The following is a 20159-nucleotide window of genomic DNA, read 5'->3' as shown; positions in this document are numbered from 1 at the left end:
TTTTTACATAACTCTGCTCTGTGCAGGTGTATTTGTCCTGGCTTCTATTTGGCATGAGTAGACTACAAAATGGCCACCAAATTACCACTCATATGAATGGAAATGCTGAGTTGATCTGCTTTCATCATCCCCCTATATTTGTACTGGATGCTGAAGAAAATGTCAAAGGGGAATAAGTGCTGATGAGGAAGTGATTGTATTCCATCTGAGAAGGAAGTAAGGCAAGATTATCTGAGGGAACCAAAGAGTAGCAATTACCCTTCCAAAATGCAGTGACAAATGAAGGAAAGATCGGTCTGGAATAAGTGTGAATGTGCATAACCCCATGTTTTTGACCCATGGTCGCAAACTGCAGTGCGAGAGCAAAAACTGAATTTGAAGGTAAGTACAATCAAAGGGCCTTATTCACAAACATTTCAGACAATAGGAATTTGCTCCTGTAGGATTACATATTTCTAACGTTTTTAGAAACCCACAAAGAATTCTAGTTCTCCTAGCATTCTGCAACTATGGCAGAGTGAAAGGATTACACAGATCGACAAGTATTGCCAGCCATCAAAACTATAATGGGTGAATATGTCCACATGTACAATATACCGCAAAAATGATATTACCTGTTTAACTTTTTTGTGCATGGAAATATGTGTCCGGCCTAAGATAGCCTGTGCCACTGTGGATTCTCACTGCTTTACCAGCGCTTCCTTTGACTGGTTCTTATCCTATTCGACTGCGACCCAAGAAGTCCAATTGGCTCAAAGTCTATGCTGCCTGGTGGAGGGAGCCTAAAGGCTATGCTACCTGGAGGAGGGAGCACAACGTCCTCGTTCTTCCATCTTGCCAAAGAGCACCCTCCCTTTTGAAGGGTAAGTGGTAAAATTGATAGGAATTACCTGTGGTACAGCCTTCTCCTGTGTCACAATTCACATAAAATGTGAGGGCCCTATGTATACAGAGTCACTGTACACAGGATTACTCTGCACATTGTTTTACACAAAGCTACTTTGCACACAGGGATAAATTACATATGTAGGTTGCATATAATGGTATTTGGGAAAACAGTGAGAGAGAAAGGGTTTTATTTATATAGGGAATACTCCTTGTCCCCTTGGCCAATGATAAACAAACAAATGGAGGAGTACCCCCAGGAGGCGCCTCAATGCCTCCGTTAGAGATGTAGAGGTGCACACAATGCTTAGAAGGACAAATCCATCCTTTGTTAGAAGACCCCTCACTCACCAACCTAGTTGGTGACATGCTTCATCAACGGGATCTCACCCGGATAGCCGAGTGCCATCCGGGTGTGCTGCGACACCTGACTACAGTGGAGCGGGTTAGTTTTGGGGATTTTTCGTGAGAGTGAAAAAAAGTGTTGCCTTGTTTGCAGTTCAGGCGCTAACACCAGAAGTCCAGGACAGTAGGTTTAGTCCAAGATTCCACTCACTTTCACAGGGACCTCCAGGACTCAGCATAGATGGTGGTGAGGGGTGGTGAGGGGTGCCTCGGCTCAGCTACTGACAGCATAGCTGTCCAATGGTTGCAGCAAACAAATGATAGATGGAATGCTGACAATGCAAACATTCCCCCCCAGTCAAAAGATCTGGGACCGAAACTCCGAAACCGGTCCTAGGATGCTTGTTTCCGGTCCAGGGAGGACCTGGCTTGGCATTTGGGCTGGACTGTACCCATGAGGCACAAGGTCAAGACTGATTTGCATATGGCCAGGTCTAAACTGGGGTGGCATGGTGAGCAAAGGAATGATGGATTTAACCCAGATCTCTTGACTGGGGATAAATGTTTTTAATTGTTCTGCATTCCGTCCATCAATTGTGTGTCTTTTGCTTTCTCGCCCTAAGTGCGCCAGGTATGCCCATACGTGGGTCCTGGGCTCACTGTGCCACTGGAATCAAGCTATCCTGGCTGAAGAGGGGTGAAACCCCTAAACCGGTCCTGGGATGCTTGTTTCCGGTCCAGGGAGGACCTGGCTTGGCAGTTCGGGCTGGACTGTTCCCATGAGGCACAGGGTCAAGACTGATATGCATATGGCCAGGTCTAAACTGGGGTGGCATGGTGAGCAAAAGAATGATGGATTTAACCCAGATCTCTTGACTGGGGGTGAATGTTTTGATTTGTTCTGCATTCTGTCCATTAATTGTGTGTCTTTTGCATCTAATGGTTGCCCAGCTGTTGTCCCTGCCAAGGCACCGGGCCTTCCTTTCAGGGAGTCAGGGACCCTCTCTCTCCTTCCCTAGGGTGTATTGTGTGGTTCCCGGGGGACCATCATGCCTCTGTTCATAGGGGTCCTGAGATGGATGCACCAGCTTTGCCCCACTTCCTGGGTGATGCAGCATTAGTGTATTAGTCGAGGGCAAACCTGTTTCTTCTTTGACATGAGGCTTGAAAATGAGGCAACACCAAAAATATATTTGATGGGTGTAAGCCTCCCACCTACACAACTGGGTTGTATGACGAGGGTTTACAAAGGTCGGCTGCCCCATCTAATTTGTAACAACAATTTGCCAGAAGAACTCTACAAACAGACACAAACGACTCGCATGCTATCAGGGCGCTTTGCTGACACCAGCTTAAAACCCTTTCTGAGACAAGGACACGTTGATCACCAGGGCACCATGATCACAGGAAGAATTTATATCAAGGGCACTTTACCCAGCACTGGTTGAGATGCTGCTGATAATGCAGGTAAACACATATCGAGCAATCACTGCGCATTGGCTGCTCACTCGTGTCCCCCGCTGCATCCCCCTCCCTTCTCCACAATCCCAGGAGGGACTGAGGGAAATGAGGCATTAATGCTGATCCACAAGAGTGTGTTTAATTGTCACACAAGTCCCGGGGGTCACCTTGAGCAGATGAGCAGACAGGAAGGGCACGCCAGCTGAGAAAGGTTTAGCACACATTTTGTTCATCAATATATGCAGTGATGAAGATAGGATGCATGTGTGTGTCTGTGCATACACACACATAAATAAATGTATGTATATAGTTATACAAACATACACATATATTCACTGAACACACATAGCACAGTGCACACTGTTTTCATCATTGATGTCATTTCAGATGTCAGCAGTAATGTTATCAATTATGTCATAGAACATGTGATGAGTGGTGCAATACATTGACGTAATTAGCAATGCATGGCAAGGTTGTGCGTTATAGTTGCTGTAGGGCATGAGCTACAGTTACTTGAGATAACTACTAATGGTGAAATCAGTGATTTTGGTTGTTTAAAATGGTACTGACATTTTCACATTACTATATTGTCCCTTTAACCTTTCTTTTTTCGGTGAATTGCTAAGGTTTTTTGGAATACCTATCTACAACTATCACTTTACCCTTTGGATTTCTTCAGTGAATTTATATTAATTGTTAATGTAAGTCACAGTCAAAATATAAAAGTAAAACATATGGGTTTTGTCATGGTTTCAGTGCAATGTCAGTCTGTTAGACCTGTCTGCTTCTGAGAGTCCCCTCACACTATGATTTATTTTGTTCCCCCGTGCCTCCTAAAATTTGTCGCTTTTTCTTTGTCTACCAGGACCTTTTTGTGTGTTGTCCCATGGGGCTAGATGCTCTTTGATGCCCAGTTGCTCACCAAGTTCCTGGCACCTATGTACAAGGCGCCTGACGGAACCAGTGGCATAACCAACTGGGGTTGTCAACCCTAAAATGGTGGACACCATTGTCCCCTATGAGAGTGACTCCCATTGGAGCCCCTCTGACCTCTGACCCTTTGAAGGTTTTGGCGCACTTTGTGTAACCTGCAAACCTGACAGGAATCCCCTCAGAAGTTACCAGTACACAAAATGGCTGCCTTAGGAAGCCTAGTACGGTGGCTCCTAATGACCAAAAAGATACCTTGAAAGGGCCATGTCATTGACATAGCCAGGGAAGGTTCTAGAACCTTCTGGCTCGTGCTGGCATCCTAGGGCACGGGCTATAAAAGGCCCAGTCCCTGGCGGCCATAAAAAGAATGATCAAAGAACACCAGAAGAAGAGGACTTGACCCCAGATTGACACCTGCCCTGTTAACCCCCTGAGGCAGCTGAAAGCGCAGGCAGAAGAGCAGCAGAGGTTGCTGGCGTGGACCCTGACTGGCGTTCCAGTCAGAAGCGTGAGCAGTGACCTCTAGCCTTCAGCGCCTGGTCAGCGAGTGCCCAATTGCCCCTCAGAGACTTTGGCCATAGTTAGAGCCTCCCCGCCCCCCAGTGGTGAGATCGCAACTGCAACTCTTAAAAGTGCCACCTTCAACTTAAGTGCCTCCTGGCGGGCGTTCGGACGTCTCCGAACCCACCGCCGTCGACTGGCTGTTTGTGGATAGAAGGTGAGGTGCTGCGCTGGGGCGGGGAAAGGCTGGCCTTCATTTGGGCGAGATTACTGTCTCTGCCCTGCCCGAGTGACTTGGGAGCTGGTGTGTGGGCGGGAACCCCCCCGTGAGTGAGCTCGGAGGGAGGATCGCGGAGCCCCTGGAACCCCCCTTCGCCCTTGGGAGAAGTGCCATACTGACTGGAGCGCTTACCGGCGCCGCCGAAGTGAGGTGGGCCGTCTCTACCCCTGAAGTTGCCGCGTTGTTGTGGAACTGTGATGCGGTCTCATTTTGAACTGTGCGCGCAGGTGTTTTGGCCCCTCCGGCAGCCCGTTCGACGGTCCCAAGACTCGTGAACTGGAGCCGCCTTCGGAAATCCCGCCTGCGCTGACAGAAGCGCACAGACTCCTCCGGCAGCAGCAGCATTGAACCGGCTGGCCGCGGAGTGTAATTGCCGTAGTCATTTTATGCCTTTATCTTCCAGATATACGCGCAATGAGTTGTGAGTGCAACTAAGGGATTAACACGCGTATCTTGTGCCAGAGAGCCCGAACCCGTGAACACTTCAAAAACTGTAAGAGCAGGCATTCCGCATTGAATGACAAACGTAATGTGTTTACCCTGAAAGTGATTAATTGGTGGCAGCGATACCAGAATGACCCTGTGATATTTATGTGAAACGATCAGTATCTAACCTGCTAGGAAACTGTCCAGTCATTGCTGATATTTATTCCAGTCATTGCTGATATTTATTCCAGTCATTGCTGATAATTATTCCAGTCATTGCTGATATTTATTCCAGTCATTGCTGATATTTATTCCAGTCATTGCTGATATTTATTCCAGTCATTGCTGATATTTATTCTAATGTATTGAATCCTGATATTTATCCAGTATATTTATTTATTAGAGTCCAACTATTTATTCCTGAGAAACCAGTACACAGCTAATCAAACCCATGTAAGAAATGTGAATGTGATTACCTAAGTGAACTTCCTTCAAACCCAGAGAACTTTTACATAAACGAAACGTATTTTTCTATAACAGTGGTGTGGTGTCCTTCTTTTTGTGTGGTGTGCAGGGAGTTATTATTTGGTCATAGCCGGCTTAACACAACAGCCTTCTACCGCCTTGTCACTCAAGCCAAGCTACCCCCCTTTGTGCTGGGCTTGCCTATCGCAGGTCCAACACAGTCAATAAAGGATTTGTAGTAAAAACAATGCTAAATAAGAATCATATTTTTTCTTTTGCACTCCTCAAGTCACATAATGCAGCCAAAAGCCCAAGAGGTCCCTGTATTCACAAGCTGAAGAGCATATTCTCCAGCTCTGAGAATGCTTAAAGAAATTATCAACATTTTCTGAGGTCATGTTACATAGTCTCTAAGAAACATAAGGTTCATTTTTGAAGTATTTCTGGGTGGCTGCAGTACTCCCTTCAGCCCCCAACTACATTTAAAAAAAGCGGGTGGGGCCCTTCCCAGATTAGAGCACCACCATGCATCCAAATACATTTAAATTAGCCCACGAAGGGCATTATGAGGCGCTCCTTCAGAGAGCAGTGAATATTGAATGAGCACACTCTCTGGAGAAAGCACACTTTCTGAACCATGATCTAGCTTCCTGCCAAATCTGGTGTAATTAGTTTAACAGTTTTTACACTATCACTGTTCAATTTCCCTTTGGGAAAAACGTGATTGTGTACCCCCTTTTTATTGGCCCCCACTTGACGGCTCACTCCCAAAGCTTTTTAGGAAATAGCTGAAGGAGATGTACTTTTTTTTAGAAAGTTTTGTGAACATTTGTTAAACTGTGCCAAAGTTATTAGCAAACCAAATAATGATTTTCCTATAGAAATGTGGTCCTAACTATAACTGCGGGGGTGTTTAGGTATATGGTTTAATGGTTTTGTTTTTAGGGTTCTAGGTTTTTTATGAGATAATGATTTTTAGGATTTAGAGATGGAGATTGTTTAGGGGTAAAGGTTTTTAGGGCTCAGTGGTGGGAATGGGTTTGGTTGACTAGGGATTAGGGGGCTGTTATCATAAACATTTTAAGATTTTTTTTAAGGTTCGTGTACATGCTTTCATTTCTGTTATGGGTCACAGGAATTTTTAAGGTTCACGAATGGGTAAAGTTTCAGATAGTTTTATTTTTACTGTCCCTCACTGTCATGATATTCCTGGCAGCGATATACAGTAAAAAACAACATCCAACCACCCAATCTAAATAGGATGGCCGATCAGATGGCTTACCTCCAACGGCCAGTACTCCCTTGGGCAGTTGGATGAAGGTTTACCCTGATGGACTAAATTTTACTTCAGCGGCGTAAGTCTGCCCGACTAAAAAAGGAACGGATGGACCAAGAGTTTGGCACACAGGGAACTTGTTCACTGCTGCAAGAGAGTACCATGTCCGCCAAACTCTGAAACCGCCCCTAACTCTTTACTTATCTAATAAGCCACAGAACCCTGTTTTCACAGCCCATAGCACTGCGTGATTGATTGTGAAGAGCCCCTTGATAAACCAATAAGTTATAGCTCAATACATATGAAAAACTCTCTGTGAAAGTCTGCAGGCAGGGGGTGATTTGTTGTGAAAACCTGTTGGTAAAGCAAACAGATAGTAGTTTACTCATTATGAAAATCTTTTATCAAAGCCCATAGGTAAAGGTGACCTGTTGTCAAAAATATAGGCAGTGGCTTATCGATTGTGAAAACCCCTTTACAAAGACAATAGACAGACCTCTGTTTATTATGTTAAGCAAGGATGGAATTGCTTGTTGTTTCTCCAACTTCGTTTATATCTTGAAGTAGTATGTAGTTTTGTGAGAAATAAAGTACTTTTTTCATTTTAAAGTAGAAGCAATCTTTCAACTGGCGATGGGGGGGGGGGCTGAAGTATTTGGGAGTCTTTTTGTCAGACGTACCGGCAGTGTCCAGGGAACACAATCTGGTCCTGGTGTGGGATCGAACACAGGAAGACATTAAGGTGTGGTCCTGCATGCCCTTGACTATATACGGTAGGTCGGCCATCTTCAAGATGGTAGCGCTTCCCCGTCTCCTATATCAATTACAGAATCATCCCTTCCAGATTTCACCTCGATGGTTCCGGCAGGTGAACTCAGCACTGGGAGGGTTTTTGTGGGAAGGGGGCGCTACGTACCTGTTTTTTATCTACCTACACCGGTGGTCTTGCTACCTCGGATGTTCTCTCCTATTACCAAGCTGCACATCTGTTGGTCCTCAATGAGTGGTGGTACGGGGACAGGGAGGACCCAGCCTACGCGGTTGAGCATCAGCTTATGGGCACCAACTCTCTGCACACGCTATTATATTCGGCACTGCTTTGGAAGCTTCTGAACCCGGCCACGCGAGTGGTGTTCCATATTTGGAGGCAGGCCCAGGGCAGGATGGGGTGGTGGAATGTCTTGACCCGGGAGACTCCTCTTTGGGGCAACGGGCGTTTGCCTCAGTTGGCGGCCTTGCAGGTTTTCCTGGGATGGGACTCTATAGGTATTTCGGTCCTGGGGGACGTTATGACAGACCTGACACTTAAATCGTTTCAGGAGTTGCAGGACGAATATGGGATGCCACGTTCCCAGTTCTCTCGATATTTGCAGTTCCGACATGCTTTGCCACCTAGTCTAGAGGGTCTGGAGTCTCTCCCTGATTTTAGCCCCATAGAAGCAAAGGTCTTTTTTAGGGGAACTACTGGACCACAAGATATCTCGCCTATACCAGACATTGGTACTTCACTGCTTCACGAATCTGCAGAGGCTAAAGACAGCATGGGAGGAAGATGTAGGTGAACTGGAGGAGGCGGACTGGGCAGAGGCTTTAGCAAGCCCGCGGTGTCTGCAATAGCCACGCGCCTGCGGTTGATACAATTCAGATACCTGCACAGGGTGCATTTCACCAGGGTACGGTTGTGGAGGGCAAGAACGATCGGATCACCCGAGTGTCTCCGCTGTCGGCGGGAGGAGGGTGCACTTTTGCATACAGTCTGGAGTTGCCCCGCACTATCTCGCTTCTGGAGGGGGGTGTTCTCCTGCTTGTCTGAGGTATTGGGCTGAGAGCTTCCCTACACGCCGCGCCTGGCCCTGCTACATGTTCTAGAGGGAGTAGGGGGCAATAGGTATAAGCGTCACCTCCTGTTACTAGGTCTCACGTTGGCAAAGAGGGATATTGCCAGGTTTTGGAAGGCGCCCCGGGCCCCCTCACTGGCTGCCTGAAGAAACAGGATGGATTTTTGTATGGGGCTCGAGCAGCCGGTCTTCATTGCTAGGGGGTGCCCCGCAAGCACTATAGAATTTGGAAAAGGTGGGCAGACTACCGGGGACTAGATTTAGATCCGCTACCGGAGGGGGATGTTCGCTTGCCGGATTGATGAGTGTGTGAACTCCGGACTGTGTTGGGTGGCTGATGGGATTATTGTATTGCTCCTGAGGTATTATACTTTTCTCTGGTGACGTGAGCGTAATCGGGGTGGGGGGTTAAGGGAGGGGGGTTTGTTCTAATGTGGTTCATTCATTTTCAGAAATGTCAATGTCATTCTTTTTTGCATAATTGATGTGTGCAGTAGTCTCCAGGATGCGGAGCTATGCAGTTTATGTGAACCATGACAAATAAAACCTGTTCAAATAAAAAAAAAGCACTGGCTGAAATAGTAGTTGTATTTAATTTTGTTATTGTCTCTGCTTATCCCTGGACTGTACTAAAAGGGTGTATGTAGTGCTTAGTTTTTTGATCCAACAGCAAGGTGTCACCAGGACCCCAGAGGTTAATGGTTCAGATTGATGCAATTGGTGACACCTAGTGGCCTACAGATCTCGGCCTCACTTCCAATACTCAGCACACAAGCAAGAAACCTCGGAATCATGATTGATTGATTGGATATGTTCAGCACAAGTCAACACAGTTGCCACGTCCTGGTTCCACACCTTGAGAATGCTGAAAAAGATATTCAAGTGACTACCCAATAATACCATGAAAACTGTCACTCAAGCCTTCATCACCAACAGACTGGACTATAGGAATGCCCTCTATGCGCAAATAACCAACCAACTCACAATAAGCCTTCAGACCGGTTAGAATGCAGCAGCCAGACTGTCCTCAACCTCCCACCCCAGCTCACATCACACCACACCTGAGGGAACTCAATTAGCTCCTAATAAAAGAGTGCACACAATCCAAGCTCCTCGCGCACACATATATAGCATTGGGCAACACAGGCCCAGCCTACCTGTACAGCCACGTGCAGTAGTTCCACTAACTCTCCGGGCTCTTCGAACTCAGCTGAACTCACACAAGCACATGTCATGTCCCATGCATACGCAAAGCTAGATCAGGAGGTTGTGCATTCTCTTACATCGCTTCTAAAGTGTGAAATTACCTCCCACACTACACTACAGGCTCCTTCTCCTCCTTTGCTGATTACCCCAAGAAGCTGAAGACTTGACCATTTGAGTAAGTCCCCAACCCTCTGAGGCTAGCCTCACACACCTCCCAAAGGACCAGGATACCCTCACAGGTGATAGTGCACTATTAAAAACACATAACATACAGACTGAAGTCCAATAACCCCTGACTATCCTTAGACCACCTGAACAAGTTCCCACAGCCCCCTTCCTAGGACAGAGCCAGATGACTTTTTCGTATACATGCTTTTTCCCCTGCACATCAGTATTCTCACTCCTTACCTTCTTTCTAAGACAGCTGACTTCACAATTTCTCTTGTGCCCAGGCCAGAGCCCCTGATCTCACATTCCTGCTTACCTTCCTTTAACATTCCCACTTTCAGACATTTCATGAACCGGCAGGCCTGGCATGATTTCCGCCTCCTCTTTGTTATCTCGCATTCGTTTGTAGCTGGACAACTGTATTCAATATTTCCTGAAATGAAAAAAAGCCAGTTTAAGTAGAAACAAGGTAACTTTTGTGATTTGTCTTTCATACTCTGTTCACAAAGAAAGAGGACTATCCTGGCCAGTAGGGCCAGCTTTAGAGCGGCTTGACTGGTACAGCTGCACCTGGCGCCAATGGGGAGAAGGGGGTGGGAGCGCTGTATTTAATTATAACTTATGGGTTTAAAAGCAGTTGCTTCAGAGTTCATCTGAGTGCAATAGATTTCAAGCAGCAATACAAATGTAAAGATAACTGGTGATTAAATGTTCCTGCTGGAGAGAGATGGAGTTTTGTCTAGTGGAAGTTTTGACTCATCATAAAGTAGTGCAGATGGTAAATGTGCCTGCTGCAAAGAACGTGTCCCACGCAGAACACAGAACTGAGTGTGAATGAACTCTGAATAGCACTATAAAACATGAAATCTATGTCAGAGAGGGACTTGGAGAGATAATGGGCACTGTTGGAGAGTGGTAATGAGGGAATGAGTTGAGAAGGAGGCTATTGGGGGGGCACCCAAAAATATTATTGCACCAGGCGCCACAAGCCCTAAAGCTGGAATTGCTGGCCAGCCTCCCTGTAAGACACAGATACTATCATTTGACATTGTTATGCAGCCATTCAATGGAACTCGAAGCATTGGAAGGCCAACTATCCTGGAGACAAAAAGACTGGAAGTGAACGATAATTCAAGCACCACTTAATCTATTTATTTATATACTTATATATTTGTGTGTTTCTGTATAGCACAAAGATGGTAATCAGGTTTCACACAACTTTGAACAGAAAAGGCAAATTACGTAATTAAGTCAAGGCAAATATATGCATGAATAGGAAAAAAGCAACCTGGAGGCCAGATACTAATTTACATTCGCAAAACAAATATAAATGCATTAAAAAGGGGAGTAAGCAATGTCACATAGCAGTATGACATTTTAGAAGAAACTTGGGGAACTGCAGTAACAACGACTGAAGCAACATGTCAATATAATAAGTACAAATATATAAGACACGGCACCAGGGCGAACAAAAAACGAATTGCAGAGGCAAAACGAGTGACTTGCTTTCCTGGATTTTCTGGAAGGTGCATGCAATGTTAAGTTACAGCAGACACATTTTGAAGTACTGGAGGTTAAAAGATTAAAGATATGAAGTAGAGAGGAGTGAGTAGTGAAGTGTGAGGGGGAGAGAGAGCAAGGACATAGTGCTCATCTCAACCTAGGGTGAAAGAGATAATTTAAAGAGTCACAACTTGGGAAGGCCCTCTAGGTCTTGAAAGTATAATACAGGGTCTTGAAAGTCTAATACAGGAGGTAGAGGGGAGAGATGCAGGGCACCAATTCCACAAAGAGCGCTGAGGAAAGGAATTGAAGAGAGGTCAGTACGTGAGGAGCACTGAGAATAAGTGTGATGGATCACTTATATGTAGGTACTGGGGAAAGAAGATCCCGGATATCCTCACTGCCATGCATCAATTGGACTTTGTGAAACATGCACTCTGGCTTCAACAATCGACGGACTCGAAGAACATGGCAAAGGAAAATTAAGGGAACAACCACCTACAAACATATGACAAACATGGAATAAAAGGTCTAAGCAAACATTGCATGTACATGGAAATCATGAGAGTATAAGGATTCTAACAATGGTCATCGTTTAACACATGAAACATGCCCGAGAAGGACTGAGCAAACATTTGTTCATACATGGAAATCATGTGAACCTAAGGATTTCAGTTTTAGCCAACCAATAACGCACAAAAAACATGGAAGTGAAGGGCAGGGACATTAACTATTAATGGAAACATAAAGAACATGGATAAAGAGGGAAAGGGATACTGATCTTCCGCAAACACAAAGATCACTGAAGGTAGAAAATTTAGAGACCAGCTATCTGTCCTCACATTAAGAGCACAAAGAAGAGTTTGAGGGTCAGCTTTGATTAGGCACAAGTAAAAAATATCTTAACTTAAAGACCTGAGGATGAAAAGGCACAATGAAGGAAGAAAGGTAAATATGCGACGGCTGTGAGCATCAAATTACAGATAAATGGGAAGATAAGAAAAATAACAATGAGAAGTCGTCTGTAGAAACAAGAAAAATGTGCATGAGGAATTAATCATCATGGGACCAACTCAACGGCAGTCTGTCGGGAAATGGCATCATTTCATGACTGTTCCATCAATATGGGAGGCCAAAAGGGCAGGGGCGTCTATTAGACCTCAAGCTGTTTCAAAAGCCAGTATACTCTGAAGAGGAAAAATTCACACGCTACACTACAGTGTTATAGGTTTATACCGCATCGGAAACCATACAATTGTGCGAAACATTTACACCAATGGTGTACATATTTTAATATGCTAAACTAAAGGTGTTCCCTGGGATTGTGGCTCAGTGAAACTGAATGTTTTCCTTTCACTCTTTTAATTCTTGCATTTGTTGAATTTATGTAGCGCTTTTGCCAAAGAGCTTAACAATGAATAAAAACAGAACTGAGCATTGAATAGGAAAATACAATATGCTACAATGGGGAAGTTAAGTTGATCTTTAAGATGAGACAGAAATAAGTGAGAGGACGTGGCAGAGTGGATGACGAGGAGAAGAGATTTACACTATTTTGGCGAAAGTAAGGAGAATGAATCAAACCAGGATTGGGAGAACTGAGGAGAACCATGATGCTGATCAAAGGGTGTGAGAGGGGGCGAGTGGCGCAGCTAGTCAAGAAGAAATTTGAAGGAGATAACCAATTAACAAAACTCCAACGAGAGAAACAAAACCCACCACAGACAAACAAAGGATCCTTCATCAAGGAAAATTTAAGAAATATACATAAAATGGCTAGTATATCTGAGTATTTATGTACAGGAGAAACGAGGTATGAATATATTGTGAATTCAAGGATTTAAAATAAAAATACTTCGATCTTCATCTAATCAACCAGAATTTACACATCCGACCCTCAGGTTACACCATGGAAGACATTACTTGCTATGCTACCACACCCATATTCAACTTTCTGAGATTGAACCCTTTTAACACATGCCACTAGGCCATAACACAGAAAATGTAGAATGGTGCCAAAACTCTGGGCATTTCCATTTGCGCCATATTCGCTGCTTGAGTAAAAGGAAATGAAGCAAAGGGTAAATATATAAAGGTAAACAAATTCACAAACGGATTGTATGCTATATTTGCTGTATTTACATATATAAAATAGAGAAAACGCATTGTGTTGACTCTCCAAATGTGAAAGCTGGAACTAAGTTTCATGCACAATCAATCATTTACATTTTTTTATATAAGTAACTAAATGTTTTGTCCTATTTATGTCCAAAAGGAAGGAAATAAATCTAACATTTTCTTTTTAAAATGTAAAATGATTTTTGAGCAACCAACATGTTTAAACATTTAGCTATAGCTCTGCAACCAATTCCCTATAGTTTAGCCCTGGTGCCAAAATCTTTCTGTAATACAGAGTGGAACAATATGTTTGCTACAGTTCCTATTACAAAAGCAGCAAATACTGCAAAATTGACTTACCACTTTTTTGACCAAATTAATGTTTCCCTAATAAGAACAGAGAAAGCCCCACTACTTTACCGTTTTGCTCCAAGTCACAAGTTATCTATCATCTATAAAAAAAACATAGAAATCCATTGTGTATAATAGCATTTCTAATTGCTAACACGTAGAATTCTGTCCTTATAACAACTGTTAATGCAGTTATGGTCTTAAAGGTAATAGCCCAAGAGTGAACAATATACAGCTAGGTATATTTGGTAGAATTTAAAGGCCCTTATTAGGAGTGGCCCTCTGATAAGGACCGGTAATATGCAGGAACCTGTGTTTCATTGCTGATTACATCATGTAAACCCATAGGTGTGTTTTTTTACTGGGGGCCTTTGTCCTCCAAGTACTAAAGGATGTGTCCCCGGTAACACATGCGAAGTCACTGCTTTCAGGAGTGGCAGCTCTGGAAACACCACATCAGTTGGGAGTCCTAAAGGGGGCTCGCAAATCCCATTAGTGGCCTCATGGGGAACTGTGGGGCACTTGTAATAAGTGTCAAAGTGAATATTTTATGTGTGAATACAGGCTGCAACCGTGTACACTTCCAAGCTGTCTGCCCAGGTCTAGAACTGAAAAGCTGCCGTTTTCAGGACTATTGTCCATAAAACTACTACAATAAACTAATACAACAACCTATCTTTGATCGTAGTTTAACATATGTAAACAAGAATTACCTTTTCTAACATACACATACACAATGTTACAGCAACATTTTGCACATTTTTTTATATGGCCCCTAGATTGGTGGAAGGCGATATGCATGAGATTTAGAGGACAATCTGAAATCCCCAATATTCCTTTTGCCTACTTACAACCAACTCCCCATCCATGAGTGACACCAGGGGAAGAGAGGTGTCAAGGGCACAAGCCACGAGGGTGTGCCTACATCTAAGTGCACCATATTTGACTCGCTATTCACTAATAAAGACTAAGGAAACAGAGGTGCTCATGAACTCTACAAAATGTACCCCTTCCGCTATGACTTCGCCCTGTGTGATGGTACATGACAATATGTTCTTCTATTGTTCGATATAAATGTGCACTGGTGGATTTCCACTTGAAAATGCCCAGATGTCACTGTTCGTATTTTAAGCAATGTTTCAATCATTTCACTGCAATTTTGGTAAATAAGAAATGTGCCTATTTTAATGGTTGCATAGCCCTGATAACTACAGACTATCTATACCAGGTAAATATAATCATTTTTTTATTATACCAAACCTGAAATCAGGGTTGTAATATTTTAGTTTTCAGCGTGAGCAAAAGATTTCTATTATCTTCCGCCAAATGGCAGGTCCAGCTTAAAATGCATTGAAGATGGCATTATAAGGGTGGCAATTTCTCGTCAATCAAAAACATAGGATGCTGTGTTTAAATTCAAATGGGGAACGTAGGAGTCGACTCAGAACTGATACACACAGTGCAAATGAGGTAAGAATTTAGATGAACAAAATGCATTCAATTAAAGAATAAAATATAATGACAAGAAGGGGCTTTACGTTTTCTAGTAGGTAGTAAAAAGTGTGTAAAACCGACACCAGTTCACAAAGGAAGAGACTCAATAAATGTCAACTTTGGTCTTTGGCCTGTTCTTGGCTGACTTTTGTATAAGTACTGATTTCGCTGTAAACCAGCAATTAAGAGTATTGTTACCGTACAGGCATCAGCACCAAAATCCACGTCCCAAAATTATCAATAATTTTTTTCCCTCGATAAACACTGCCAGGTTTGACCTGCCAAAATGTATTTGCGGGATGTGGATTTTATCACACTCAGTAGCTACCGGGTGCGTTAAAGTCCGCACAGCCCCACGCAGGGGTAAAGACAGATATTAGAATTTCACTGGATGTGACTGGAACATGGGTGCCTCTAACTTACACCAGTAATGGACAAGCAGATCAAGGAAGAACATTGGACATGGCAGACCTTAAATTACTGTGTAGCATTGGGTTGCGTTATGTGTTGACCTTGCCGAGTTAATGAAACAGGGAGCCTGTTGGACATTTAAGGCCAGCAGTGGGTGCTGGTCCACGGAACTGCCACACCCCCGCCTCGCCCACTGCCCTGGTGCAAACAATCACGAATATTGTCATGTGTTGAAGCCGAGCCCTGGATGGAATTACCCGGGCAGTCCCTGCAATATCCCACATATGAACAGAGGCCTGTGCCGTGTGAAGCGGGTGGAGAGTTGCTGGTTCCACGTGCAGGGATGTGTCTTCACTGTGGTACAGAGTCTGACTTCAGTGGCTGGGGCAGTCAGCAGAGACTGGTGGGCTTGAGAGCGGCTCATCCATCTTCTCCAGGGTGATCCGACCGTTTCAAAGTCCCCTAAAGTTCCTGGACTGGCCTCTCTTTAGGCACCAGCCTCAATCAGTCTTTATGCTCCCTACGGCCGGCTGCCAGCGGCGCGCCCAGAGGATGCTGGGCCTTGTAATTTTCCTAAGTGCACTGTGTAAAAATGATGAGATTAAGACATCGTCATTCAAGCAGTGTACCCTACGTAATAGTCCTGGCACGTTCTGGGCCTCTGTCACAGACTGATCGTGGCGGGAGTGGGCATTCTAGACAGTCTGCAGCATGAGCAAAGGTGGCATTGGGCAAAACATCCAATTAGTACAGAGAGCAGATGTTGCCCATTTCTGACAGGTAGGAAATGACCTTGCGCTCTCCTCACAGCTGCCATTTGAAGGGGGTGCTCGTCCTTGTATATTCCAGTGGTGAAGTAAGGCCTCTTCAATTACACTGGCCTCTGTCCAGCTAAGCTCCCAGTCAATGGTGTGTGTTATTGCTTACCCTGTGATTGCTCTTTAACCTCGATCCCTCAACAAACGACAGAGGTTCCTGGCCAGGGTGGTGAATGAAGGGGTGGGAGGTTAATGATGGAAGAGAAGCTGAGCAAAATGGGCAGATTCGGGGCCCCATCCCCTCTCTCCCCAAGTATCATTGTTATCTAGTGGACTGGGGGGCGTGCCGGGGACACTTACCAGAGCCACATCTCCAAGACTGCCCATATAAATTATGTGCAATGGGCTGACAGTAAATGTCGGGGGATGCGATATTCTCAGTAAGGGGGAATGATATTGACAGCTCGAGAATTAGGATATTTAGCAACAGGCCGGTGCCTCTGAACAATTGATAGGGTTGTGGTGTGGTCAGCTACTAGCCGGACTATCGCCTTCCAATATCCCCGGTGACAAGTGTCAGATTTCATTAGCTCCTCAACTTCTCCTGCCCGCCCCATACAACACCGCGCTGTCTGTGCACCCAAGGTCTGTTACAGCCACCAAAAATGCTCCCATTCAGTGTCACCATCATCATCAGATGCGCATCGGTGCAAAGGTATCCACACCACTTCCCCATTCTAAAGGTCACCCTCACCATTCTTTGCACTCCTTACTGCCCAGCAAGGTCTCACAAGCAATACTTACCAAGCTGTCCCCACCAACACAGAATCCACCAGGCCTCTGCCTTTTTCCTTATTCGTTTCATATTTTAGTTTATGCTGGAGAATTTCAACAGAAGTAGGCACCATTGGTACCCTATACAATAACTCCCAGACTATGGATGTTGTCATTTTATACATATTTTGCTAGTTTATTGGGAGTTATTGGCATCGTTTGTCTTCATCACCCCTTCCCCTTTTAACAGAATGGGAAAAAATGGAAGGAAAACTATAGACGTCATGAAATAAATATCGATGGGAGGAATAGAGGAAGTGAGGAAAGGGGGAAGGAAAGAAGGAAAAGGGGAAGGTGGGAGGGTCAGAAGGAAGATAAGAAGGAATGGTGGAATGAAAGGAAGGAAGCAAGGAAGAAAGGAACGAACAGAGGACAGAATAAACAAAAATGGAACGCGGGAATGCAGAACATAAAGAAGGGAGGAATGGAAGCAGAAAGGAAATAAGGAAGTAAAGAAAGAAAACATGACGGAAGAAGAGCAGAAGAGAAGGGAGAAAGATAGGAAGGAAGAAAATCATGGAGTAAAACCAGGTAGGCAGCAAAGAAGGACGGAAAGTGGAGGGAGGGTAAAAAGGAATAAAGGATAGAATGAAAGCGGGAGGATGAAAAGGAAGGTCTGAAAAACTGGAGGAAAGAAACTAAAACAGCTCAGACAGAAATCGATGCATTTATTTAGGTATTTCATACAGCAGTCAGGGTCATCTTACGTTAACTTCAAACACAGTTATGTAAACAGATACATGAATGTCAAAACCCCACCCCAACACCTAAGTAATATGAACGTCACTCACGCTGCACTCTACCTTGGATCGTTCTCTTGAAGAAGGCCTTGCAAGCCTCACATGAGGCCACACCGTAGTGGTACCCAGAGGCAATATCTCCACACACCAAGCAGAGCCTCTTGGGGATGGCATTGAGCATATACTCGCATTTAGTGGGAGAGTCCTCCATGATGGCACTGGTACAGTCCTCGTAGCGCTTTCGGCAGGACCCGCCACCCAAACCCGTCCCATTGTACATGGGTGGGGAGTCCAGGCCATTTGGGTGGCCTCCCATGGTCAGTCCGTAGCCCCCGCTGGCGTCTGAGGAGCTGCTGGGGCTGTGATGGCTGACGGTGTCAATGATGGAGGATGGGCTGGAGGGCTCTGTCTTGATGAAGGATCCACAGCTCGATGTCAAGTGCCGGTCATCAACGGACATCCTGTTCAGGAGCCTGTGGGGGAAGAGAAGAGGAACAGGTCTATCACTGTGGCACCAACAGAAGAATAATGAAAAGGCTTCATGGAGGCATCTCCCGAGAAAGTGTGAGAAGAAAGCTCTGAATCACACCTGGGAAAGAAAATCCCTTGACCACACCTGGAAGAGAATAAGGCTCTAAGTGAGGGTTCCATCAGGAGGGGGCTGAAAAGTTCTCCAGATCTCAACAGGAGACGGGAGAGAAAGAGCGCTGGGTTCCACCAAGAAGGGCGTGATAAGGAGCTCTGTATTCCTCCAGGGCAGGGATGAGAAGGTGGTATTAATTCCTTTGGGAGAAGGTAAAAATTAGCTCTGGATTACACAAGGAGAGGTGTGAAAAAAGCTCTTGATTTCACCAAAAGAGTGTAAAAAAGAGGTATTATTCCACTAGAAACGGGAAAAGGGGGATCTAAATTACACCAGAAGAGGAATGAGAAGGAGCCAGCTGCCTAACAGGAAATGGAATACCCGGATCCCACTCTGAAAATAGTGAGAGGGAACCTTCTTATCCCACCAAGAGGGAAATGGGCAGAAAAGAATCTATTGATATCACACATGGAGAGGAAGAAGAGAAGGAGGCTCTGGATCACACCTGCTGAAGGATGAGAAAGAATTTCCGAATCCACCCAGGAGCAGGATGAAAACCATATACTACAGCCTACTAGGGGAAAAGAAAGACAGGGACTTTGGATCCCACCAGGGAATTAAGCTATGAATCCCCAAAGGAGAATAATGATACAAAAACACCACATCCTGCCAGTAGAAAGCCAGTAGGAAGCGCTTGACCCAATAATAGAAAAAGTTCATGATCCCATCACCCATTAAAAAATTAACACTTTGCTCCCTCTCATAGATAACATAACCTCTGGGCTTCTCAAGAATAGGAAAGCACAGGATCCACAAGAAGGGTTGCACAGAAGTACGGACACCCTTTGGATGAAGGGCTGAGCAACCCAGAAACTCACTAGGAGACATCCATCAAGGTACCCCAACAAGAGACAGAGGCTTTGGATGCTGCCAAGAGAAGGACGCTCCAGATTGCAGCACAGGGTGGTTGAGAAGAAAGTTCAGGATCCCGCCAAGAGAACAGTATGAAAAAGCTCCTGATCCCATTAAGAAAAGGGTTTGAAGAAAGCTCTTCATATCAACATGAAAGGACATTCAGGATCCCTCCTTAAGAAGGAAGCATTTGATTCACCACCAAAAAGGGAAGAAGAACGCTCTGAATTCTGCCAGGATGAGAACATTTTGGATCATATCAGGAAAGGTATCTCTGGATCCCTCCAGAAAAATAAAGCAAGATAACATCAGATGTCTCCAGGTAAGGGTAAAAAGATCTTGGCCAGGAGAAGGAAGAAAATGAAGGTCCTAACCATAACTTGATAAATTTAGTGATTCTTTGATTTTAATTTGTACCATAACTGCACTTTACTGTGTTTTTTCAGTGAATATATTTTATGGTATATACTTGCCATACAAATGTTGATGGTATACTGGTAAAATACGTAGCATACACTAAAAGTATAAAAGCACACAACACCTGAACCCCACCCATAGCCCTAATCCTAAATGTAGCACTACATTAGGCATAACTCTAACCATAGCCCTAGCCCTGAATTGGATCAGTGAACTTTCAATAAATAAACGGACCTGCTCTCACTGGCATACCT

At 44.6% G+C, this 20159-nt stretch overlaps 1 protein-coding gene across 1 annotated transcript in view; it reads right to left on the bottom strand.

Annotated features, from left to right (window-relative positions):
* Window positions 1–18465, bottom strand: part of ESRRB (estrogen related receptor beta) — a 122888-nt gene extending 104423 nt beyond the window's left edge. Inside the window, exons 1-2 of the mRNA XM_078662037.1 lie at window positions 18057–18465; window positions 10101–10217 (exon numbers count right to left, since the gene is read on the bottom strand). Of these exons, the coding sequence (XP_078518163.1) occupies window positions 10101–10217; window positions 18057–18453 (514 nt within the window). The 5' untranslated portion in view covers window positions 18454–18465. The remainder of the gene's footprint in view (window positions 1–10100; window positions 10218–18056) is intronic.
* Window positions 18466–20159: the final 1694 nt, after the last annotated feature.

The sequence above is a fragment of the Lissotriton helveticus genome, chromosome 9 (assembly GCF_964261635.1).
Source record: "Lissotriton helveticus chromosome 9, aLisHel1.1, whole genome shotgun sequence".
Taxonomy (NCBI): domain Eukaryota; kingdom Metazoa; phylum Chordata; class Amphibia; order Caudata; family Salamandridae; genus Lissotriton; species Lissotriton helveticus.
Note: the sequence above shows the minus strand (reverse complement) of the source record. Positions and strands in the feature narration are given on the sequence as shown.